This window comes from Coptis chinensis, chromosome 2, assembly GCF_015680905.1.
Source record: "Coptis chinensis isolate HL-2020 chromosome 2, ASM1568090v1, whole genome shotgun sequence".
Classification (NCBI taxonomy): domain Eukaryota; kingdom Viridiplantae; phylum Streptophyta; class Magnoliopsida; order Ranunculales; family Ranunculaceae; genus Coptis; species Coptis chinensis.
Window position 1 is genome coordinate 2,171,966 of NC_141457.1, and position 22,677 is coordinate 2,194,642.

Sequence of the window (22,677 nt, forward strand, 5' to 3'; positions counted from 1 at the left end):
TCCTCACCCGAAGAAAGAGAACAAGAGAGATGGTCAGAAAAAAGGTAAGGCAAAAATTGAGGCAAGTTATGCTTCAGGCTCTGAAGAGGACGAGTTTAGTCTTTGTGTGTCCACACAAGACTATATGACCGAAAGGTGGATTCTTGATTCCTGATGTTCCTATCATATGTGCCCAAATAGAAAGTGGTTTACTTTTTATGAGAGCATTGATGGTGGTTCCGTTTTGATGGGTAATGACGTTTCTTGTAAGACGGTAGGAATTGGAACTATACGGGTCAAGATGTATGATGGTGTAGTGAGGACTTTAACAGATGTGAGACATGTTCCTGAGCTAAAGAAAAGTTTTATTTCTCTTGGTACCTTGGATTCCGAAGGCCACAAGTTTGTGGGCGAAGGTGGAGTCCTAAATATTGTTAATGGCACTTTAGTTGTTATGAAGGGTCAAAAACATGGAACCTTGTATACTCTGATAGGTAGTACGGTGATAGACGATGTAACAGTGGGTGCATGTAGTAATGATTCTGAGTGCACTAAGATATTACATATGCGTTTAGGGCATATGAGTGAAAAGGGTTTGTCTGAATTGTGCAAGCGAGGGTTCTTGAAGAATTTGAAGAAGCCAAGTATGGGGTTCTGTGAGCATTGCATCTATGGAAAGCAGTGTAGAGTCAAGTTCAAGTCAAGCAAGCACACGACAACCGGCATCCTTGACTTTGTGCATACGGATATTTGGGGACCCTCCAGGGTGACTTCAAAGGGAGGTAACCGCTATTATGTCTCATTCATTGATGATCATACTCGCTATGTGTGGGTGTATATGATGAAATCGAGAGATGAAGTGTTTGAGACATTTAAGAAGTGGAAGGCAAGGATTAATAATCGCACAGATAGGAAGGTAAAGACATTACGGTCTGACAATGGTATTGAGTATATCTTGAAAGAGCGAGATGTTTGTTGTCTAATTCCAGTCTAGGCAAAGAGTATTGGGCAGATGCAGTGTCCAAGGCATGTTACCTGTACAATAGGTCACCAGTACTAGCTAAAGATTGCAGGACACCTTATGAGGTGTGGTCAGGTAACTACTACAGAATAACACTTATACCACTATTTTTAAGTGTGGTATAAATATATTTACCACTGTTATACAACCGTGACAATAGGTGGTGTGGTATATAATAATAGCAAAACTGTGGTATATATGTTTAAAGGATACCACGGTTTTTCAAAGAACCGTGGTTTGTAATGCCCATTATATACCACGGTTGTCAACATAACCGTGGCATATAAGCTATTGAAACCGTGGTTTATATTAGTGTATGTGTTATGATACCGTGGTATATAGTTATACTAAACACTACGGTTTATGCCAAACCGTGGTATATATATATATATATATGCTAGTAACAGTCTTCCACTTAAAAACCGAACCTGCATAACAAAATTTACATAGCCTGCCTACATACAACATTTCCATCTTCCCAACAAATTCCAAAATGTACAATAAACTATCAAACATTGCAAAAACGATAATAATAATAAAAAAAACTTCCATTAATTTTTGAGTGCACTAAGAAAACAAACTTCAAATTCCTTTTCATAAATTAAAAAGGTAAGACTCATAAATTAAACCGGGAGGGTTCGAACATAGCTAAAACTCATCCTCATTCGCCTCGACCGCACCCCATTTTCCCCGATGAACTGAATAATATCGAAGTCGAACACCGTCCAAGTTCATCTTGCGTGTATGTCTCCTTCAATTCTAAATTTGTTATCCGGATGAGTCAAAGCACAACATGTGGTGTTACTATATAAGAATAAAGGCGAAGTCGTTGAGCCAAATAAAGTGTTTGTCAAAACTTTCAATACCTTATTTTCAAATGATCCAAATTGAACAAGCTTCTACTATTTCCCTCATAAACTTCATTGTATAATACCCCCACTCACAGGTGCCACCTGGTTGATATGGGCCCTAACATATAGACTCACAACATATGTAAACATATACTTTTCAAAGAAAAAGACAATAATGTGTAGGATTTGTTTACCTTGATCTTGTCCCACTTCAAATGAACTTCGTTTCCCATCAACCCTTTGCAATGTGAGGACCGCGACTTCACAATAAGCGATTTTGAGAAGTATGTCTATTTCAAGTGCTCAATAGAAGGCATACATGAGAAACACAACTCCTTTATAAGTGCTAAGCATCTAAAAAAACTGATTGGATGGAAGTGTTAATATCTACAGCAGAGGCATTTTTATATATAAACTCATAACAGCAGGAGCAAACTGTAACAGTGTTGATCTGCAAAACTTACATGTCTCTCATTGATCTCTCTCTGAGTTTGACGGTCACGCTCATTCTTTTCTGCCAATGCTTTTGCTTGAGGACAGAGACTCCATAAAAAACTTGACAACAATTTTCATAAAAAAGAGAAATAATATTGATGAATAATTTAGTATGAAACTAGTCAATGCACTTGAATAGGTTTTCTACATTTATAAGATGTGACAAGTAAAGATAATCATAAACACAAACAAATAGAGAAAAGCTAATCTCCACGGACCGCGCGCTCCTGTGTACGTTGGTGGCGATCCAGTCTCGCTCTTCGTCTTTCTTCAGTTTCCCCCTCAACGTCCTGGAATTCTCCAGATGACGAAGCACCTTTAACAAAGTAGAATTTAAGCAATTAGCATACTTTCTGGGAGCTCTCTTGATTACTATTGCCAAGAAGGCTTCTTACTGGCACAAGAGAAAGTGTAAAATCAACAAGATTACCTCCAAAGATTGAAGTGAGATCATCAACAATATTTGTAGTTGAGGATGCCTTCCGCATGGTCGATGAGGTTCCAGAAGATGTCCGACGGGCTGTTTCAGGTGCTGGTTTTTTTTTCAATTGGGACTCAAAAGTAGACTCCTGATGCAGAAAACAAAGACGAAAATAATAGTCTGCTAATATTTCAGAAAAAAAAAACAATATCTTGCTTCTAATCTTATTCCCCTAAGCGTACCGAAGTTGTGGTTCTGTTAGGCCTTGGTGCACTGCTAGCTCTACCGTAAAGAAAGACTCAAGATCATTCTCATTCTTTTGTTGACTCTCTCTCGCAGCAGCCCTCTCCGCGAGCCTCTGTAGCAGCCCTCTCTCACAAGCCTCTGCGGTTGCCCTCTCGCCAGAAGCTTGCTCTGCTCTTTCTTTGTAAGCGTCCGCTTCAACTCTTGCAACAGCAGCTCTCTCTTTTGCTTCTGCAGCTACCTTCTCTGCTCTTTCCTTAGCGTCGGCTGCTGCCTTTTACGTGCCTGAGCTTGTATTCTCTACACAAGAAGACGCTCGCACGCCACGTGCCTCAAAGATTGACCTTATCAACAGCAGCCTTTTACACCCTTAGGCGAGCATCAGCAGCTGCTCTCTCACGTGCCTCCCTAATTAGAGATGGGGTATATAGTCCCAAGAGTGTGTCCTAATTCTTAAATTCTGGTGTAGTGCAGCAACTTAGGATCCACTCAAAGTTATCTGTACAACTTAGGATCCACTCAAAGTTAATTTTGAAAGATTCTGGTGAAGACACTTACAGCTGCTTTAAACTTAATAGATTGCCAAGTTGCCCACCAAGGTATCCACCAATGTCAAGTCCACTAAGCTGACTGGTTTCGGAAGAGATGAGGAGGTATAAGTTCAAATTATCGGCAAAAAGAGATGAAAGGCACACTCGAAAACATAGAGAGGGCTTATAAATTACATGTATATAATAGAAGACCCAAAACATGATATTCCTTTCCATGGCTCCTCACAAGGATCACCTCCATCTGATTTCCACCCTATTAGCTGTGAAGGGTAATTCAAAGTCTTGTACAGATCTTGAACAACTGCAACTGCAAGAAGTTCACGTGTAGAAATAAATTTTACGGAATTTCAAAAACAGCTTTTGTCATTCAAAGTGTATAACATAACAATACAATAGTTCCGTAATAGCTAACATTTTAACCGAAACTAAAAAAAATGCACATTTTCGTCATTTTCATTTAGAAGATAAAATGGTTAATTCCCAATTACATTCCCAGTTCCAGAAATTCAATCGACAAGTCTAACTGTAAATATCAACCTAAAGCTTTGATAGAACTGGCCACATGTTTCTATATGGCATTATGGCTAACAGTTTTCAATACAATGCATAATAAACATATTGACACCTTACCTAGCCGATGCAGCTCTTTGTTCATGAAAATCAAAAGTATAAACATGACCAGTCGGGTTAACAAATTTCTAGCCAAAGAAGTAGTAAGTGAACCACGTGGTACACAACATATTTCAAGAGAATATTACCAGCAATGACAAAAGCAACAAAGTCTCCGAAGCTCCACCCTTATGTAGGCAAATGATCCTCCCTGTATGAGAGGAGACCACATTCAACTTTGATCAGGGGAAAGGAATTTGCATCTATTGCAGAGGACACTACAGAATTTATACAACATGACAACCGGTGCATATGTATTCCTAGGACAAAATTTTCACGCTTCGCATGCTGATGTAGTGCCATGGAAATAAGGGCGGTCTACAATTTAGACAACCGGATCATTTGATCTATGTGCAGCTTAAATTAACTTACCCGGTTTCTCTCTATAAATTAAGGCAAAAAGAGTGAGTTAATATCAACTCCAGTTGAAGTGACCACCTTCGTCAACACAACTATCTTAATCAAAGTTCAAAGTTGGTCAAATATCTGTACCTACTTAACAACTCACCTGCAAGAAGGGAATATCAACTGCAAACTCGATTAATGTAAGACGAAAGCAATGCAAAGAAACCCGAAACGGCAAAGGAAAGCACCACACCGGACCGGCAAGATGACCATTGGCCTCTTGTCCAAGAAGAACAAAGATTCCAAAGACCCATGACTGAACCAATGCCAAACCACAATAAGTCCCACCAAGTTAGCGATTTCTTCATCTCATTCTTACTACGCCAAGACGATCTGGTTCACTTCCTCTTCATCTTGTGATCTTGCCAAGAATCAATGCGTGAGTCTTGATTTTGTTTCTTTCAATGCATTCCCATAAGACTTCCAACTCTTGAAAGATTCTTCTGGAAGAAATCTTCTTTACTACAACAACACCACCTGCAACACCCACATTTACTTTCCTCCATCTTTCTTTTCACTCTTGAGTCCTCCACTCTTCTTAAGTCCACCTTTGAAAAGAAATGATACGAGTTTGAGTATGTTCTAGTTTGCGTAAGGAGAAAGTACAAATAACGCGTTAACTATTTACTACTGAGATTTTATTGACTTTAGGCCAACTCATATATTGCCATGTAGGATACTCGGGTTGTGAGTGTGCACTACCAGTCCCATCATTCAAGAACTACACAACCGGGAACAATTTCCAAGAAGGAAACCACAAAAATAATATCGAAAATGTTCAAAATCTGTGTCCTATGACTTAAAACCAATGTCCACAACTCGGTGTTGGAGCTAAGAAGTAAATAAATCCACCTTTGTTACTTAACACTTTGGACCCATATGATTTCCCTATCCAAATACCATGTTTAAATACCCCAACCTATTTTGTAACTCTGAACTGTCACTTACTTTAATTGCTTTCATTGTATCGTGACGTTCGTATACTATAATTAGATCCCCATTCGCTATCTTCTGTTGGGATGATATCTTTCTCGTGCCATCTATAGATAACATTATTTACCACGCAAAACAAAAACCCAAACAACTTAAAAATACTAACTTTAATCTAACAATAGGGAGTAAAAAAGATGGGTTACCTGATAAAGATGACAGAGATTGAGGAGAAGTGATTAGTAGTTAGGTGCTGATCCAAATCGAAGTTGTATCAACCCAACTAAACAGTGAAAACGAAAAACAATTAATTCAGAGAGATGAAAAATAATTAATTCAGAGAAATAAAAAAAACAACTTACCCCTAGTTTTTATTGAGCCGTAGCGGCAGTGAGAGGGAGTGGAAGAGAGAGGAGAGGGTAGCGGCAGTGAGAGGGTAGCGGCAGTGAGAGGAGAGGAGAGAGAGAGGTTATGTTTTATGAACAAAAACTGCTTCTTTTAGTTCAATTTCGAACGAAGGTGGAATTCGAATAGATAAAGAAACATGGAGAAAACATCACGCGGAGTTAAGAGGGAAGGGTTTCTCTTTGTTGTGTTATTGAGTTGAGGTCGAGAAGAAATCCAATTCTTTGCACTGTTATGGTGTAGTGACGGTGGGTTTTCTCACTATTGCGGGAATCCTAAGAGTCGTAGAATTGTAGAAGTTGCGGGGAGAGATCGACAAAATAGCGGGAATCCAATTTGAATGAGTTTCGTACTGTGTATTTTTTTTTCCGTGTATTTGACTATTTGGCATAAAGTCATAAACCACGGTAGAAAGTGGAAAATTTATATACCACTGTTTATGTTTAAGGTAGTGGGGATGTGGAGTACTCTCATGCTGAAAAAAAAACTAACCATGGTATATGGCCCAACTTATCCCACGGTTTTCATCTAACTGTGACATATACTAGTAAACCAATGACCAAAGAAATTTTCGCCGTGGTATATAAGTATTTCCCACGGTTTTTGAAAGAACCGTGGTATAAACGTTCTTATTGACCGTGGTATATGTGTCATTCTGTAGTAGTATAACCCAGCTGATTATAGTATTTTGCGAGTGTTTGGATCGACAGCTTACTACCATGTGAGAGAAATCAAGCTAGATCCTAGAGCTAAGAAAGCCATATTCTTAGGCTTCGCAAATGGGGTAAAGGGATACAGATTGTGGTGTCTAGAAGACCACAAGTTCCTAGTCAGCAGAGATGTTACCTTTGATGAGACTTCCGTGTTATCGTTCAGTAAGCCGGAAGTAGCTGGGCAGAATGGTGAGTCTATAGAAGTTCAAGCTACTGAGCTTGAATTGTCTGATGCAGCAGATGACTGGTTAGATCATGATGAGGTACCAAATCATGTAACCACACAGCAACAGGAAGAAGAGCAAGAGCATCTGCAACTTGTAGTGGCTGACCCTAGGCCAAAGAGACAAGTTAAAGAAGTACACAAGTATAGGCACAAGAAGCCGGTGAAACACTATGGTCAGGTAGATTTAGTGGCATATGCACTGAATATCAAAGATGATGAGCCAGGTAGCTTCAAGGAAGCTGTCAGAGATGCTCATTACAGAGATTGGTTGGTAGCTATGCAAGCAGAGATGGAATCTCTTGATAAAAATCACACATGGGACCTAGTTTTATTGCCAAAAGGAAAAAAGACTATCGGCAATAAATGGGTGTTCAGAAAGAAAGAGGTCCTTCCTGAGTCTGACAGTATTGGGTACAAGGCAAGAGTTGTAGCAAAGGGTTTTTCACAGAAGGAAGGAGTCGACTACAATGAGGTATTTTCCCCGGTGGTCAAACATACGTCCATTCGTGTGTTATTGAGTTTAGTTGCTCACTTCGACTTGGAGTTAGAGCAACTTGATGCGAAAACTGCTTTCTTGCATGGGGACTTGGAGGAAGAGATCTATATGAGACAACCTGAAGGGTTTGTCGTTGCTAAGAAAGAAGATCATGTATGCAAATTGAATCGGTCACTGTACGGGTTAAAGCAATCGCCCAGGCAATGGTACAAGCGCTTTGACACATTCATGATGCAACATGAGTACACCCGAAGTAAGTATGATTATTGTGTTTACTTTCGTAGGCTTCGTGGTAATGACTTCATCTATCTCCTGCTTTATGTGGATGACATGCTTATTGCTTCCAAAAGCATGGTGGAGATAGACAAGTTGAAATCTCAACTTAGCTCTGAGTTTGAGATGAAAGACTTAGGTGGAGCCAAGAAGATACTGGGCATGGAGATTGACAGAGACAGGCAGAATCGACGGATAGTTGTATCTCAGAAGAAATACCTTCAGAAAGTCCTTTCGCGTTTTGGTATAGAGAATGCAAAGTCGGTTTCTATGCTTTTGGCTGGGCATTTTAGGCTTTCAGCTAAGTTCTCTCCTAGTTCGGTGGAGGAACAAAAGCATATGGCACATGTTCCTTATGCTAATGCAGTGGGCAGTTTGATGTATGTTATGGTGTACACACGCCCAGATATTTCACAGGCTATTAGTGTGTAAGCAGGTATATGGCTAATCCTGGGAAGCAGCATTGGGAGGCAGTGAAATGGGTATTAAGGTACTTGACAGGTACCTTAGATGTGGGATTAGTTTATGGTGGAGGCACTTGTTATGTCAGTGGATATGTGGATTCAGATTATGCAAGTGATCTAGATAGACGACGATCGACTACTGGTTATGTATTTCTGATGCATGGTGCACCGGTTAGTTGGAGGTCTATGCTACAGACTACAATTGCTCTATCTACTACTGAGGCAGAGTATATGGCAGTGGCAGAGGCAGTGAAAGAGGCATTATGGCTTCGAGGTCTTCTGGATGATATGGGTATTGAGTAGAACAGTGTTGCTAATTTGCATTGTGATAGTCAGAGTGCTATTCATTTGGCAAAAAACCAGGTTCATCATGCTCGGACCAAGCATATTGATGTCCGTTATCACTTTATACAAGATGTCGTTGAGGATGGTGATGTTGCACTTGAGAAAGTGGACACCCATGACAATCCTGCTGATATGCTGACTAAGGTTGTCACCGGAGTTAAGTTCCAATACTGTTTAGACTTGCTCCAAATCTTACATGCTTGATAGAGCCCTTTGTGGGCATGGCCTTTAGGGGCGGATGGACTGCGAGTTTCTGGATGGATGTGTTCTTGCTGGATGTGTTCAGCTCGGTTTTATGTGTTAAAACCTCACCGAGGTGGAGAATTGTAGAGAAAACGATGTTTTTTTCTATCCAGTGTGAAGGGCGCCACCCGTGCTCAATTTCTACTTGGGCAAGGCGCGACCCGCGCTCATGAGGTTTTGAACTCCAGTGATTTAAGCGCGACCTACACTCCACTTTGCCTAGTCGAGGGAGCGACCCGCGCTCATGAGTTATTTCAGCACGAATTTGCCCGTTTTCAGAAGTTTTCTGAAATAGTATAAATATAGGTTTTTTTCTGTAGAAACCTAACTTTTCCAAAACCAAGAAAGAGAAAGATTATAAGAGAGCAATTCTTTGTGAGTTGAGTGTTCATTCTTTGTGAGTGGATTGAGAGACTTGTAATCTGTTACTCCAGACATCTAGTAAAGCTTGGAACTCGCAGTGTGGAAGTAGGCAAATTGCCGAACCACGATATATCTCGTCTTGTGGTTTGTTCTTCTTTTACATTAATTGTTTTACTTTATATGCTTGTTATTTGATATTGAGAAGTGTTGGGATATTGCTTGGAGGGTGTTGAAGTCTTGTCTAGTAAGAAGGATTGATCCTTGTGTAGGATTGATCTATTGTAGTGGGTAACGTTGTTTCCGCAGTGTTATATTCACAAAACAATCATAGCATATGACTACCTATAATATACGTATTAGAAAACTGAACGAGTAAAAATTGTAAGAACACCAACCTATTGATCTCATTATTTGATCGATACACTACAAAGTAAGCTATATGAGATATTTCAACTGTCATTATCAATATCATCCTCTCCCGGAACCAAGTAGCTTGCCTAATCGGTCCGCCTAGACCCGCCTAATCGGTCCATCAATTTTTAAAACGATTTGGGCGGAGGCGAGTCGGTTGGGCACCGCCTAGTGCCTAGAGACCGCCTAGGTGGCTGCCTAGACCGATTTTTAGAACAATGGCTATACTCACAACAACATTTATATCCAACTCACTCAATCTAAAAAAAGTTTATAAAAAACTCTTTCGCTTCATTCATCATTTCATCCCCATCCGGCCCATATCAGCGTAACCGCCAACCAAATACAAAGTATCGTGCCACTTCAATTTTTCGGTTTATCCAGAATCCAATATTTTGGTTTAATATCTCGGTCCTTTTGTTGGTAAGATGAGATTTTGTAAGTTATTTCTAGAATTTCTCTGAAATACCACTATATGCACTGTTCTAAAAATCGGTCTAGGCGGTGCCCAACCGACTCGCCTAGGCCCAAGTCGTTTAAAAAATCGGTGAACCGACTAGGCGGGTCTAGGCAGACCGATTAGGCGGGCTAGGAGGGGCTAGGCGGTCTAGTCATTTCTTTTTTTGAATGATTAAATATCGAAAATTAAAGGTCCGTGTAGGCTTAAGATTTGAATTAGTTTAACAGACTAAAGTCTAATGTAAATTATATGTCATTATAACAAAGAGTATGTTTTTATATGAAGTCGATATTCTTCAACTATTACGCATTTTTGTAATATCTTTGTTTGTGTTTATTTTTTGAATTATGGTAAATGATTTTCTTCATTTCTTATAGTATAGGTGTGTATTACTATATATATTAGGAAAAAAAACCGCCTAGCACCTAGCCCGTCTAGGCACTGCCTAGAAGGCCTAGGCGCTCTCCCACCGCTTGACTACCGCCTAGAGTTTCTTGCCGTGAGTGTTTTTTATGTGATTAATGGAGGGGTGCTAGTATTTTTGAATTGGTCAAAGAGGTGGCAATTCCAAAAAGTGGGGTGTCAATACCGCGACCCCTTTTTGAAAAGAGTCCTGGGGAGATCATTCTCTCCTTAAATTAGAGCGCAACTTGCAATAACCGTTGAAAAGAAGATGGCCTTTATCTTGAGATTCCCAGGTGGGTTTAGGCTAAGTCCAATGGTGCGGCAAAACACCAAATATCACGGACATTTTGATCCAATGGTGCGTCAAAACGCTAACCCGCCAACGCTATCGGTATAAGTTTACTTATATATAGCGTTAGTTTTAACGGGATAGCGTCAAGTCTACATGCCACTCAAAGTGGAGGGTAAAAGAAATCTAAACCACACGCCTTTGGGAATGGCGGCTAGAGAGTCAAAAAAAAAAAAAAAAAACTTTTTTAATTTTTTTTTTTTTCCGCCTGTGGGGAATGGCGGTTGGAGAGTCTCAAAAAAAAAAAAAAAAAAAAAAAAACCCGCCACCATAGGCACCGCGGTTTGAGAGTCCTAATTTTTTTTTTTTTTTTTCACTCGCATGTTGGAATGGCGGTTGGAGAGTCCAAAAAAAAAAAAAAAAAAATACCTGCCATAGGCACTGGCGGTTGAGAGTCCTAAAAAAAAAAACTTTTTTTTATTTTTTTTTTCCACACGCCTGTGGGAATGGCGGTTGAAGAGTCCCAAAAAAAAAATAACCATTGGGTTGGGAAACGCTAAGCCGCTAACTGTATACACTATGCTATTGTGGTTTGGCGGGATGGCGCACCAAACCATTGGACTTAGCCTTATAAAGCTAAAAAAATTTGACGAGACAGTCTACAATAATAATTAGAAAAAAAAAAAGAAAAAAAAAACATAACTTAGTCGTATGCCTTTTCCTCTCGGTCTCCTTTTCTCTTTGCAAACTCAAAACTCCTCTCCATCTTTTCTCCATCTCAAAAACCCCCCTCTCCATAAAACTCATCTCCATCTTTTCTCCCTTGTTTACACCTTTTGTCATGGCCAACTGTAAATCATTGTCGCCGGTCGGACATCTTGTTGTGTATAATCGCAAACTACGACAAAGTTTGAATGAAAAATATCGGCTCTGTTATCAATTGGACAAATTTATCGGTAGAATATGATAATATGCTAGTTATTTATATTAAATTTGAGCTTTAAAAAGGTATTGCAACAATATTTCTTAAGAACAAAATAACATATTTTAAGATTTGCATGGAGTTCGGAATTGCCTAACCAATAAATGCCATAAAAAACTTGTGACAATCTACTAAAGACAGTACTTAAGGATTTCGGATGATTGTTGAACGAATATCAGCGGTGGGTTGCTGGCTTGTTGCCAAAAAGAGAGAACATGTTACTTTTGGCCGAACACAAGTTTTTGACTATTTCTTTTCTTTTGGGGTTTGCCTACTTATTTTTATTTTTAATTGGGTTTGAGTATGAGCTAGGGGTGCCTCTTTTTTTCGAAAACCCAATTTTTCTGAATTCCGATCCAATATTTTCCAAATTTGGCCATGATATTTGTGTTCTGATATCCGAAATTCCGATATCCAATTTTTCAGAAAAATAATTGGATCGGAATTGGATGTGTTTTCAAAATCCGATCTGATCCGATTCTGATTAATTTATGAATTTTTAACATATAGCGGTCTATTTCATATAGTTACTAAATTAAAACTATAGATAGTTTACACACCAAATAAAAACCCTAGAGAAGTAGAACATTGTACGTCTCTCACACAATTTCAAAAAATCAATATTGTTATTCTAGTACATGTCTCAATTTCTCTCATCTTCCTATTTACTGAATTAATGCATTAAGATGAAGAAAAAACTTGCTGAATGAACGTGTTAAAAGGTCTAACTTGTTTACTGAATTTATACATTTCAAAATGATTGTTAAATGAATGTATTAACTGGATAAAAAATGGTTATCTTAAAAGAGAATCCGATTATATAATTTAAATTTCCAATTTACTTTTGTAATTTGCGGATTCCGAAATTTCCAAAAAATTTCCGATTTTCCAAACTTTCTGAATTCGGAAAAAAAAATTACCATCCTAAAAATAATTGGATCGGATTTGGAAAGGATATTGCCATCCGAAAATAATTTAAATTTTTTTCGAAAGTCCTTTATCCGATCCGAAATCACCCCTATTATGAGTTGTCATTTTGGACGGTTAACAACAAAGTGACTCTAATTCGTGGAGAGAATGTTCTCTCTTTATCACCTTTCAAAAATAGAATTAAGTAACAATAATTTTTTTATTCGTATCAAGATAGTCAAGATCGGGCACTGCGTGTATGTCGTGGAAATCAACGTGATCTACGTGATCTAGACAAATTAAACGAGTCCCTATTAGAAATCGGTAGTCTACAGAAACCCGTACAAATTATGGGGCCTAACCTTTGGTTTTTCTTTTTGTCGTTTAGTAGTACATAATATTGTAGCTAGGGGTGACTTCGGATCGGATCGGATCGGATTAACCTCCTTCGGAATTTTTCCAAAAAATTTTCGGAACCTAATATACTAGCCAAATCCGATCCAATTTTTTTTCGGATTCAAAATATATTTCCAATTTCGGAACTTTCGGAAATTTCGGAATAACTTCGGAAATTTCGAATACTTGGTAAATTTTCAAAGATCTCTTTACTTTCAATTATTTTTGGAATATCATACGCCAATGTTCATTGTAGGGAGACAAAACCATGTCCACAACACTAATGTACCAACAACAATACGCACTTGTTTACTGAGAAAACCCATTTTCATTCAAACAAGTGATTTAAGAAAAAACGAGAAAAAGAACCTGCAGCCACCAATAGCAAGCATTGCATTCTGTTAAGGTCTAGGTATTTGTAATGTTTCAATCTTTTTTCGTGTGTGGAAATTGAAGCTTGAAGTGTCTGTATAAATAATGGATTATGGTCTTGGACTCTAAGTAGCTTTACATAATATTCTATCTATTGGAATTTGGCTTTTGGATTGGTCTAGAAGTCATTGTATAACTCAATGATATTTTTTTTCATATCATTGTTGTTATGGCAGACGGTGTAATGACAGTAGAGTGGTCCAATTCAAGTGGGGAAGTAGCGGCTAGGTTATGTTTTTGTTTTGTTCTTGGAAGTAAAAAACTAGAAAATGAATGAACGGTCGAGATCTAATCAAGTGGATAGTGAGAGAAGTATATATTTTCGGAATAAATTGGCAATAATATCGGAAATTTTGGAATTTTCGGAGGGCGGATCGGATTTTAGAATTATATCCAAATCCGATCCAATTTTTTTTCAAAATTTTCAGAAATCGAAAAATCGGAAAATCGGCCCATGAAAACTACACCCAGAGCCAGACCAATTTCGGGTCGGATTTCGGAAAAATCGGAAATTCGGCAAAAAGAGACACCCCTAATTGTAGCTACCAAAAAATGTACCTAACCTTTGGTTTTTATTGTGTACCAGTTCACTAAAGCCATTGTACTCCACTAATCTATGGGAGTGGATTAGAGTAATTTTCTATAGTTTATTGTTTTACCTGTATCTGGAAAATATATGTCACACTCGTATTAATTATTTAAAAACATTACCACATGTCCAGATGCAACCCATGTTAAGCTTGAAATATTTTCACCACATCCATGTTGACATTTGGCTATTGCCATTTGATCCAACAAAATAAAAATATAATAATGAACTAATGCCCTTTACACATCTGCTGTATAAGATAATCGTGCTTAGAGTATGTCCATTTTCTCTACTGGGTAATTTCCCAAATACTAACCCATAATGCCAATTTGTTCCCAAGTAGTAACCACTCTCCAATTTTGACTTTTTAATTTAACTTTGGACGCTTTTGCCCTTGTCCTTATTTTAAGCCAATACCCACGTGGACAACACAACATTCTCTCTCGGCGCACAACTCTGTCATATTGTACCTGATGAGTTTGACTTTGCAGTGATGGACAACCGTTGAATCTTGATCAAGAAAACACGTTAATCAAAACATATTATAGTATCTGTGGTTGATATAATGAAGAAGCAACCGACTAATAAACTATCAGTAACTTTTCAGTGATTTTTGTTGTCAGTACCTTTACAACTTTTACTTCGTATTTTGTGCCAACCTCAGAAAATAAAGACAAAGCTCAAAGTTTCTGTTTTTTTCTTGGTTGTTTCTTCTTCTTTCTCGCCATTGCCCCTCTGCTTTTTATATTTTTTAAGGTTTGACATGGAGGAAAATATGACACATTCACATGATAAAGGTATAGTTTGTTGTTTTTTAAGCTATCTAGGTTCTTAGGTCTTAGCTTACGGTTTTGTTTTCCACATAGTTTAGTGGTTTGTTGGTTTGAGGTTTCATCTTTCAAGGAAGAGGGTTTTGAAGACAGCTCTGACGTCTCCATGCATGTTGATTTGGTTGATTCTATAGTTGTGGTTTCCATGTTGATTTTATATTTAATGTTGGGTTTATTATTAAGGCATTTAAGATGGATTCTGTCATAAATGTCCTAAAAGTGTTAATTTAACTGGTTTTGTGCTTAAATGAAACAATTTACTTTTTAGTTTTTATGGTTAGGTACTTTGTTGCAACCATTTCTTTTTGGTTGTTTTTATTATACTTACTAGTTAGGTACTTCTTTTCATGTTCTTATTCACTACAATGGGGAGATAAAAGCGGACAAGTATGGTCTGATGAAGTATGTTGGTGGCGAGGTGAAATTGAGAGTTTGTGATGGGGGTATTTCATTTGAAGGATTCATGAGTACCGTGGAAGGTGTGTCATCGAGAAAGAGATCTACTTTTTCTATAAGATACTTGATGAAGAAGTCCCTGTGTCGAATTGATGAAGAAACAGATTATTTGAACATGATTATAAAACAAGGGAACATGATTATTTCACGAAGTTGAAGGCTATTTGGGATGAATTAAGTTCCCTTAGAAATATTCCAACTTGCATATGCGGACATGGGAAGACTAATGAAACGCTATATGATCAAGATCGTGGCATGGAATTTCTACAAGGGCTTGATCATCGATACAAAGGACTTCGCAGTCAAATTCTATTGATACACCCTTTTCCTAGCACAGCCAAGATCTATTCTTTGGTTCGACAAGAAGAAAAACAACAAGAAATACAAAATTCTTCCGCGCATACTCTAGACTCCAGTGCTCTCTCTGTTAATCATACTGAAAGATCGAACACAAATTCCATTGTTGCATATTCTAACAAGCCCAATTTTAGTTACAATCGTCCAAGTGCAAATGCTGACAATCGTCATAAGAGTTACTGATCTCATTTAAAACAGGCTTACAAATTAAAAAAAAAAGAAAATTGTGGGATTGAAGGTCACACCAAAGATGTTTGCTACAAGCTGCATGGATATCCTAATTGGCATCCGCTCAAGGGGCGCGCACCCTCATCTACTGCCCACTCAGAGCGCGCCCGCGGTCATGCTGCTACCTCTAATGCTTCTGGTCCGTATGATGAGAAAGCAATGACCACAGCTCCTACCCTTACACAAGATCAGTACAATCGACTCTTAGCAATGCTTGAACCAGGTAGTGGTAATGTAAATCTTGCAGGTATTGCCCTCTCTACGCCATTACCATATGTGTTTCTTCATACTCGCCTTGCTTTCATGCTACACATGTACAACTTCCTGATGGTTCCCATGTATCTGTCACTCATATCGGCACTGTTCAGTTCTCACATGGTTTTCAATTAGAACATGTTTTCTTTATACCCTCATTCAAGTTTAATCTGTTGTCTGTGAGTCAACTAACAAAATCTCTCCGATATTCAGTAACATTTTTCCATGACCATTGTGTTTTTCAGGACCTACAAGCGAGGAAGAGGATTGGACAAGGTAATGTGCATGATGGTCTTTATTTTTTTTCACTCCTCTTTTGCATCCTTAGTGACCGGCAACCCCACCATTGACATTTGGCATTGGCGTTTAGGACATCCATCGTGGAGTCGTCTCTAGGAGTTAGCTACTAGTTTTCCCATTATTACTTGTTCCAAGAAATATGTTTGTGATGTTTGTCCTCAGGCAAAACAATCAAGATTGTCTTTTCCTTCTAGTTCAATAAAAACAACTCAACCTTTTCAGTTAATCCATTGTGACATTTGGGGTCCTTTTTCTCAAACTTCCTTGACTGGTGCATGTTATTTTTTTACTATTGTTGATGATTTTTCACGTTGTACATGGGTTTATTTAATGCATTATAAATCCGACACTAAGGACCTTTTGCAATCTTTTTTTGCTATGGTGAAAACTCAATTCCATAACTATGTAGGTCACGTGTCTTCTGGGAATGGTGATGTTTTTCTTCCTCAAATTCAAAATTTTTGTTCTGACAATGGTTCTGAGTTTCTTTCTGCGGAAATGCAACAATTTTTCTCCACTCAGGGTGTCATTCACCAACGTAGTTGTGTTTATACACCTTAACAAAATGGGGTCGTTGAGACCGCCATCTCCTCGATGTTGCACGTTCCCTTCGTTTCCAATCCAGTTTACCTTTGATGTTTTGGGGTGCATGTATTTTAGTGGCTGCCTATCTCATCAATAAGTTACCTACACCTCTCTTATCTGGTAAAACTCCTCATGAAATTCTCATTGGCCAACCACCCTCGTATGCACACTTAAGAGTGTTTGGTTGCCTATGTTTCGCGCATAATCCGCGCATGAGACATAAGTTTGATCAACGTGCGAAACCGGGTATCTTTGTCGGTTACCCATATGCACAAAAGGGGTATTGTGTTTATGATATTGCCTCTAAAACACTTCACATTTCTCGTGATGTTATCTTTCATGAGTCAGTTTTTCCTTTTACCGACATAGGTCCGGCTAGTTCCACCCCCTCCACCTTGATTCCAGTTGTGTTAATACCTCTTCCTGATTTTCCTACGCCTGATTTTCCCACACAGGTTACAGTGCGCCTGCGCTATTCTGATGCCCACTTAGAGTGCACCTGCGCTATTGCTTCACACGAAGCACTCCCTTCTCCAGTTCCTTTCCAGTCGTCACCAACCGAGACACATCCTTCACCAACCGAGACACCATCTCCAATTCCCTTCAACCTTTCCCCGTCCCCTGAACCTGCTTCACCAGTTGACCTTCCACCTCGTGACCACCATCTTCCTGTGAAACTTAAGGACTGTTACTGTAATACAGTGCCCTCTCCATCAGCTTCCGCGTAATCAGGTATTGCACATCCTCTCCATCATTACATCGCCTATGATAAGTTCTCTACTGCACATAGAGCATTTCTTTCTGCAATTTCTTCTGCAGATGAGCCTACTTTTTTTTTTCTCAAGCCATGAAGTTTAAACATTGGCGTGATGCCATGGCTACTGAGATTGCGACTCTTGAACAGAATGGTACTTGGAGTCTCACACCTTTACCATCACACAAAAATCCCATTGGTTGCAAGTGGGTTTTCAAGGTCAAATACAATTTTGATGGTTCTCTTGAACGGTTCAAAGCGCATTTGGTGGCTAAAGGTTTTACTCAAGTTGAGGGGTTCAACTATCATGAGACTTTTGCTCCTATAGCCAAGCTTGTCGCTGTTCGCACACTTCTATCCGTTGTAGTGGTTAAAGGTTGGCATGTTCACCAACTTGATGTCAACAATGCTTTCTTACATGGTGATTTACATGAGGAAGTCTACATGTCTCTTCTGCCTGGCTTTGCTTGCAAGGGGGAGACCAGGGTATGCAAACTTCACAAATCATTGTATGGCTTCAAGTAAGCATCCAGATAATGGTTTGCCAAGTTTTCTAGCATTTTGAAATCTACCGGCTTCATCCAGTCCAAGGCGGATTATTCCCTTTTCTCTAAAGTTTCTCGCATATCCTCTGTTTATGTCTTGGTCTATGTTGACGTTATTATTGTTACTGGAACTGATCTTCATGCCATCAACCATCTCAAAAACTTATTATCTCAGCAGTTTCATATTAAAGACTTGGGTCGTTTAATATATTTTCTTGGCATTGAAGTGGCACGTTCGACCCAAGGGATGTTTTTGAATCAACGAAAATATACTTTGGAAATCCTTCGAGATGCTGGTTTACTAGGTGGCTGTGTGGTAGATTTTCCTATGGAGCTAGAATCTCCGATTATTCCCTACTGATGGTGATCCTTTGTCCGATCCCTCCTCCTATAGGCGTCTCATTGGCCGTCTGATATATCTTACTGTCACACGTCCCGACATTGTTTATGTTGTTCATGTACTGTGCCAATTCATGCACGCTCCGTGTACTGCTCATATGGATGCTGCACATCGACTTCTTCGATATCTCAAAAGGTCTCCTGGTAAAGGCATCCTTCTTTCCTCCAGCAGTCCTCTCCACTTACGAGGATTTTGTGATTCTGATTGGGTAGGTTGTCCCATAACCCGCCACCCGCCGTTCTACCACTGGTTATTGCACTTTTCTTGGTTCCAGTCTAATATCTTGGAAAACCAAGAAACAGAAAACCGTTGCCAGGTCATCCGCAGAAGCAGAATATCGTGCTATGGCCTCTATCATTTCTGAATTGCAATGATTGACATACCTTCTTGCTGATCTTGGTATTCCTCTCTGTCAACCTATTTCTCTTCACTGTGACAATCAAGCTGCTATTCACATAGTTGAGAATCAAGTATTTCACGAACGGACCAAGCATATTGAGCTTGATTGCCATTTTGTTCGTGAAAAGATCCAATCACGGCTAATTGCTCCGCAGTACTCTCGGTCTATTGATCAAATTGCTGACATTTTCACCAAACCACTAGGAAGTCATTCCTTTCAGCTTCTGGTTCGCAAGTTGGCCATTACTGATATCCACGATCCAACTTGAGGGAGAGTAATAAGATACACTCTTCTCACAGCAGCATGCAAGGACAAGGAGCGCTTTATTGCTTCACACCTCCAAAGCGCCATATATTCTTGTTGGCGCCAACTCTCAACTAATAGAGTCGGTTGCTATTTCTTGTATTAGAAGTTTCATATTCTAACTATGTACTGATTTGGAAACTCTAACCCTAGATGTAAACCTAATGTAATCTCTATATATATGAATGATAAATAATCATCTTCTCTCAATTCAGAGAAGACAAACAATATCATCTCCTTAGCCTATTTAATTTTACACACTTCAACGAATATAATGTGGATATTACACACGTGAAAATGTACATTCCCGCATAGAAAAAAAATCTGACATGTCGATTTTCATGTGCCGGAATTTCACTGAAGACTTGTGTGTTACAAGTCCAAGGTCTAAAGTGCGCTTTGAAACAAACTTGAGGGTTCAATTGAATAATTTCAGACAAGTTGAGGGGTAAAAAATCTGCCTTTTTTCCAATAAAAATAAAACGAAAAATAAGAATAATAGGGAATGTAAACTTTATTTAAAAAGAACACAGGAAATAAACAAGGGTAAATCTAGGGTGCGCAGGAGAGAGAAAGTGAGGATGAATCTGGGCCACTCACATACAGAGGTGATGGTGTATTTCAACAAAGAAGTACTGATCCAAAGGCCCTCATTCCTGCGTACCGATACATCATGCGCACTGAAGACATGCTCAATAAACAATACTATTAAATTTTTTATCACTGAATAATTTAAATTACACCCAAGGACACATGCATACTGATCACTTGTTTTAACAATCGTTACAAAGAACGCACAAACACCACCGCTAATCCCTCCCCATAAACGAATAGAAAGCAGGCAAAAAAGAGCCACTAGCTCCGATTTTATTTTCCTTTTTTTTTTGTCACTACTACGTACCACAAAGCACAAATGGACCGCGTCATTTAGTCCTGCATCATTTCTTCTTCCTGAAAAGTATATGTGTTATCATATACTCTTCTCCATCGTTGAAAGAGAATTGTTCATAAGCTCCAATGCAGAAGGTCCTCGAATGGGTAATAACTTTGTCAACAGCAGCTTTGCTACCGAGGCATGGTTCTAGTATCTTCCTCGCAGCGTCTATGTTCTTGTCCAATTTATGTAACCACTCTTCACTGTATCAATACAAAAGTACATGGGAATGTGTTAAAAAAACCAAAATACTTGTATTCTATAGAAATAACTAATCCATAGCTAGTATTGGAGAATTTTCAGTTGGTTCGTTTGTCCTTACACTGTACGAGCCATGTGCTTTCCGTTTTCAACCCACTGGTCCACAACAGCAACATCATCCTGCAAATAAAAGAATGAGTAATATTAGATCAAATCTTTACAGAAAAAAACTCAACCACGTTGGTAAAAGGATAAAAAGAGCATATGACGACTGTTGCTTTCACCTGAAAATAAAGAAGAGTTGAAGCTCCTGGTACGGTCACAGACCCCTTAGGAAAAATATAATTTGAGTACCAATCTTCCTCGTCGATAGCCTGAAATCCACAGCTACATGCATAAACTCACACACACACTAACGTATATACATAATAATGACGATGAAAAATAGCTTAACGGGCGAACCTCAAAGTGGTGACCAAAAGTTTTGTGACAGATATAGTCCAAGAACAACAGACCATCCTCAGTCATCCACTTCGATATCTTCCTCAAAAATAGACCAACGTGTTTCATATCCTACATATTTAGAGGAAACAAAATAGAAATTAAATTTTGCTCTTGTGATATATATCTATATCATATCAAAATATTCAAGTGATGATCATACCTCCACTGCCCTCGATAACAATTATTCGGTCGAATGTCTCCTTGGTGTCGTAGTCGGTCACATCAGCAAGTATGACGTCCACATTTGATAGTTCAAGGTTCCTAAGCAACACATTAAGTGCAGTATGCATAAATGAAATGATTAATAATTAGAAAAGATTATGTAGGAAGATAGATTAATTAGACTGGCTGACTTGCATCTTTCTTCTATAATACTCTTCTGTGCTCTTGAGTTCGTAATTCCTGTAACATGGCAACCCTTTAAACTTCTGAGCAACATGAATAACGAAACTTCCTTGCCCACAACCGATGTCAAGAATCTTTTGTCCATCCTGTATCTGTGCTCGTTCACAATACAAATCATGCGTGGCTGCCTCAGCTTCATCCAGTGTTGTTGATTCGTCTTCAAAGTAACAAAAGCTGTACAATTATGTTAACATGCATAGATAAGTTAGAACCTATATAAAAAGAGGAGATTCTTCTATTTTGTTGTGAGGACCGATTAATTTAAAAGTTTTTGGAGCGGCTTCACTAATGGCCAATTGGTTTTGAGTTTGATGCTCCAAAGTTTTAAGAGTATTAAAGCACGCTATTTCAGTTCGGCTCAAGGTCTCGTTATTTGCTCCACATCAGCTAGTGTTAGTCTCAATTAAGTAGCTCCACACGTGTGGGGCGTGAAGAGAAGTATATATAATCCAACATAGTACACTTAAAGCCTGTCAAATTCCTATATAATTTCTTAGGGGCTCTCCACTCATTGCCAGTCCCAAAGGCACATTGAGCATTTCTGCCGCGAGGCATAGGTACCCAGTACCTTATGAAATGCTGCTTAGATTTCAAATTGATATGGTACCTACTGAAAATTTAATACTCGTATGCTATATAGCTTAGAGAAGTACTGAATAAGGCTTATTCCCATGGTACGTAGCTTATAAAAATATTTATTTTCTACTATTTTACCTCTGTTTGAGTCTGTCCAAACATAGCTTCTAGGAAAGCTGCAGGAAAGTCGTACGATTCAGAGTTGATGACATCCATCGTTCCAGACATTTTCATTTGCTTGAGAGCTGCATGTATATAAAACGAAGTTTCAAATAAATTAATTAAAAGAAAAGGCAACAAAGTTGAGGTATATTCATTATTCAGAGTGTGGTATAAAGTTATAAAGTTAAGATTGAACTCCAGTTGTTGTGCGTAGGTAGGCTTGTAACCCCATTTTAGACGCCTCTTAAATTGGATTAAAACAAGTTTCCTCAGCTCCTCGTCCGGAATGAGTCCTTTATCTAACCTGTCAAGGATCTGCATTGCTGATACCTTGTTACTTACATACTTAGAATCCATGGCTAAAATGGTCACAGGGAGATAGGTGTGAGAATTAATTGAATGTTTTGATACTACAGAATAGCAGAGGGAAGTGAACGTTCTTTATATAGAACTAACATCATGCCACGTGCCTAGGCACGTGGAATTCTAACGTCATCTTTCTTTTTTTTTTTCAAA

At 38.7% G+C, this 22,677-nt stretch overlaps 1 protein-coding gene and 2 long non-coding RNA genes across 5 annotated transcripts; all 3 read right to left on the reverse strand.

Moving 5' to 3' along the window:
• Positions 1 to 2,333: 2,333 nt before the first annotated feature.
• On the reverse strand, positions 2,334 to 6,182 carry LOC147514332 (uncharacterized). Of its 3 annotated transcripts, XR_015213182.1 has the most exons (7): positions 5,928 to 6,182; positions 5,772 to 5,848; positions 5,584 to 5,675; positions 3,736 to 3,868; positions 3,010 to 3,640; positions 2,777 to 2,915; positions 2,334 to 2,662 (listed from the first exon to the last, which is right to left on the reverse strand). It is a non-coding gene; the product is annotated as an uncharacterized LOC147514332 (long non-coding RNA). The 3 variants fall into 3 exon arrangements; XR_015213183.1 differs by lacking the exon at positions 5,584 to 5,675 and having other exon boundaries at positions 2,336 to 2,662; positions 5,928 to 6,176; XR_015213184.1 differs by lacking the exons at positions 5,584 to 5,675; positions 5,772 to 5,848; positions 5,928 to 6,182 and adding an exon at positions 4,192 to 4,303 and having other exon boundaries at positions 2,338 to 2,662.
• Positions 6,183 to 20,077: 13,895 nt separating this feature from the next.
• LOC147514333 ((S)-tetrahydroprotoberberine N-methyltransferase-like) lies at positions 20,078 to 21,159 on the reverse strand. The gene is made up of 4 exons (XM_086594366.1): positions 20,977 to 21,159; positions 20,799 to 20,888; positions 20,636 to 20,694; positions 20,078 to 20,516 (listed from the first exon to the last, which is right to left on the reverse strand). Exons 1-4 carry the CDS (start codon positions 21,082 to 21,084, stop codon positions 20,318 to 20,320), a joined length of 456 nt encoding a protein of 151 aa, XP_086450492.1. The 5' UTR covers positions 21,085 to 21,159; the 3' UTR covers positions 20,078 to 20,317.
• A 27-nt stretch (positions 21,160 to 21,186) lies between these two features.
• On the reverse strand, positions 21,187 to 22,256 carry LOC147514334 (uncharacterized). The gene is made up of 3 exons (XR_015213185.1): positions 22,138 to 22,256; positions 21,372 to 21,597; positions 21,187 to 21,279 (listed from the first exon to the last, which is right to left on the reverse strand). It is a non-coding gene; the product is annotated as an uncharacterized LOC147514334 (long non-coding RNA).
• Positions 22,257 to 22,677: the final 421 nt, after the last annotated feature.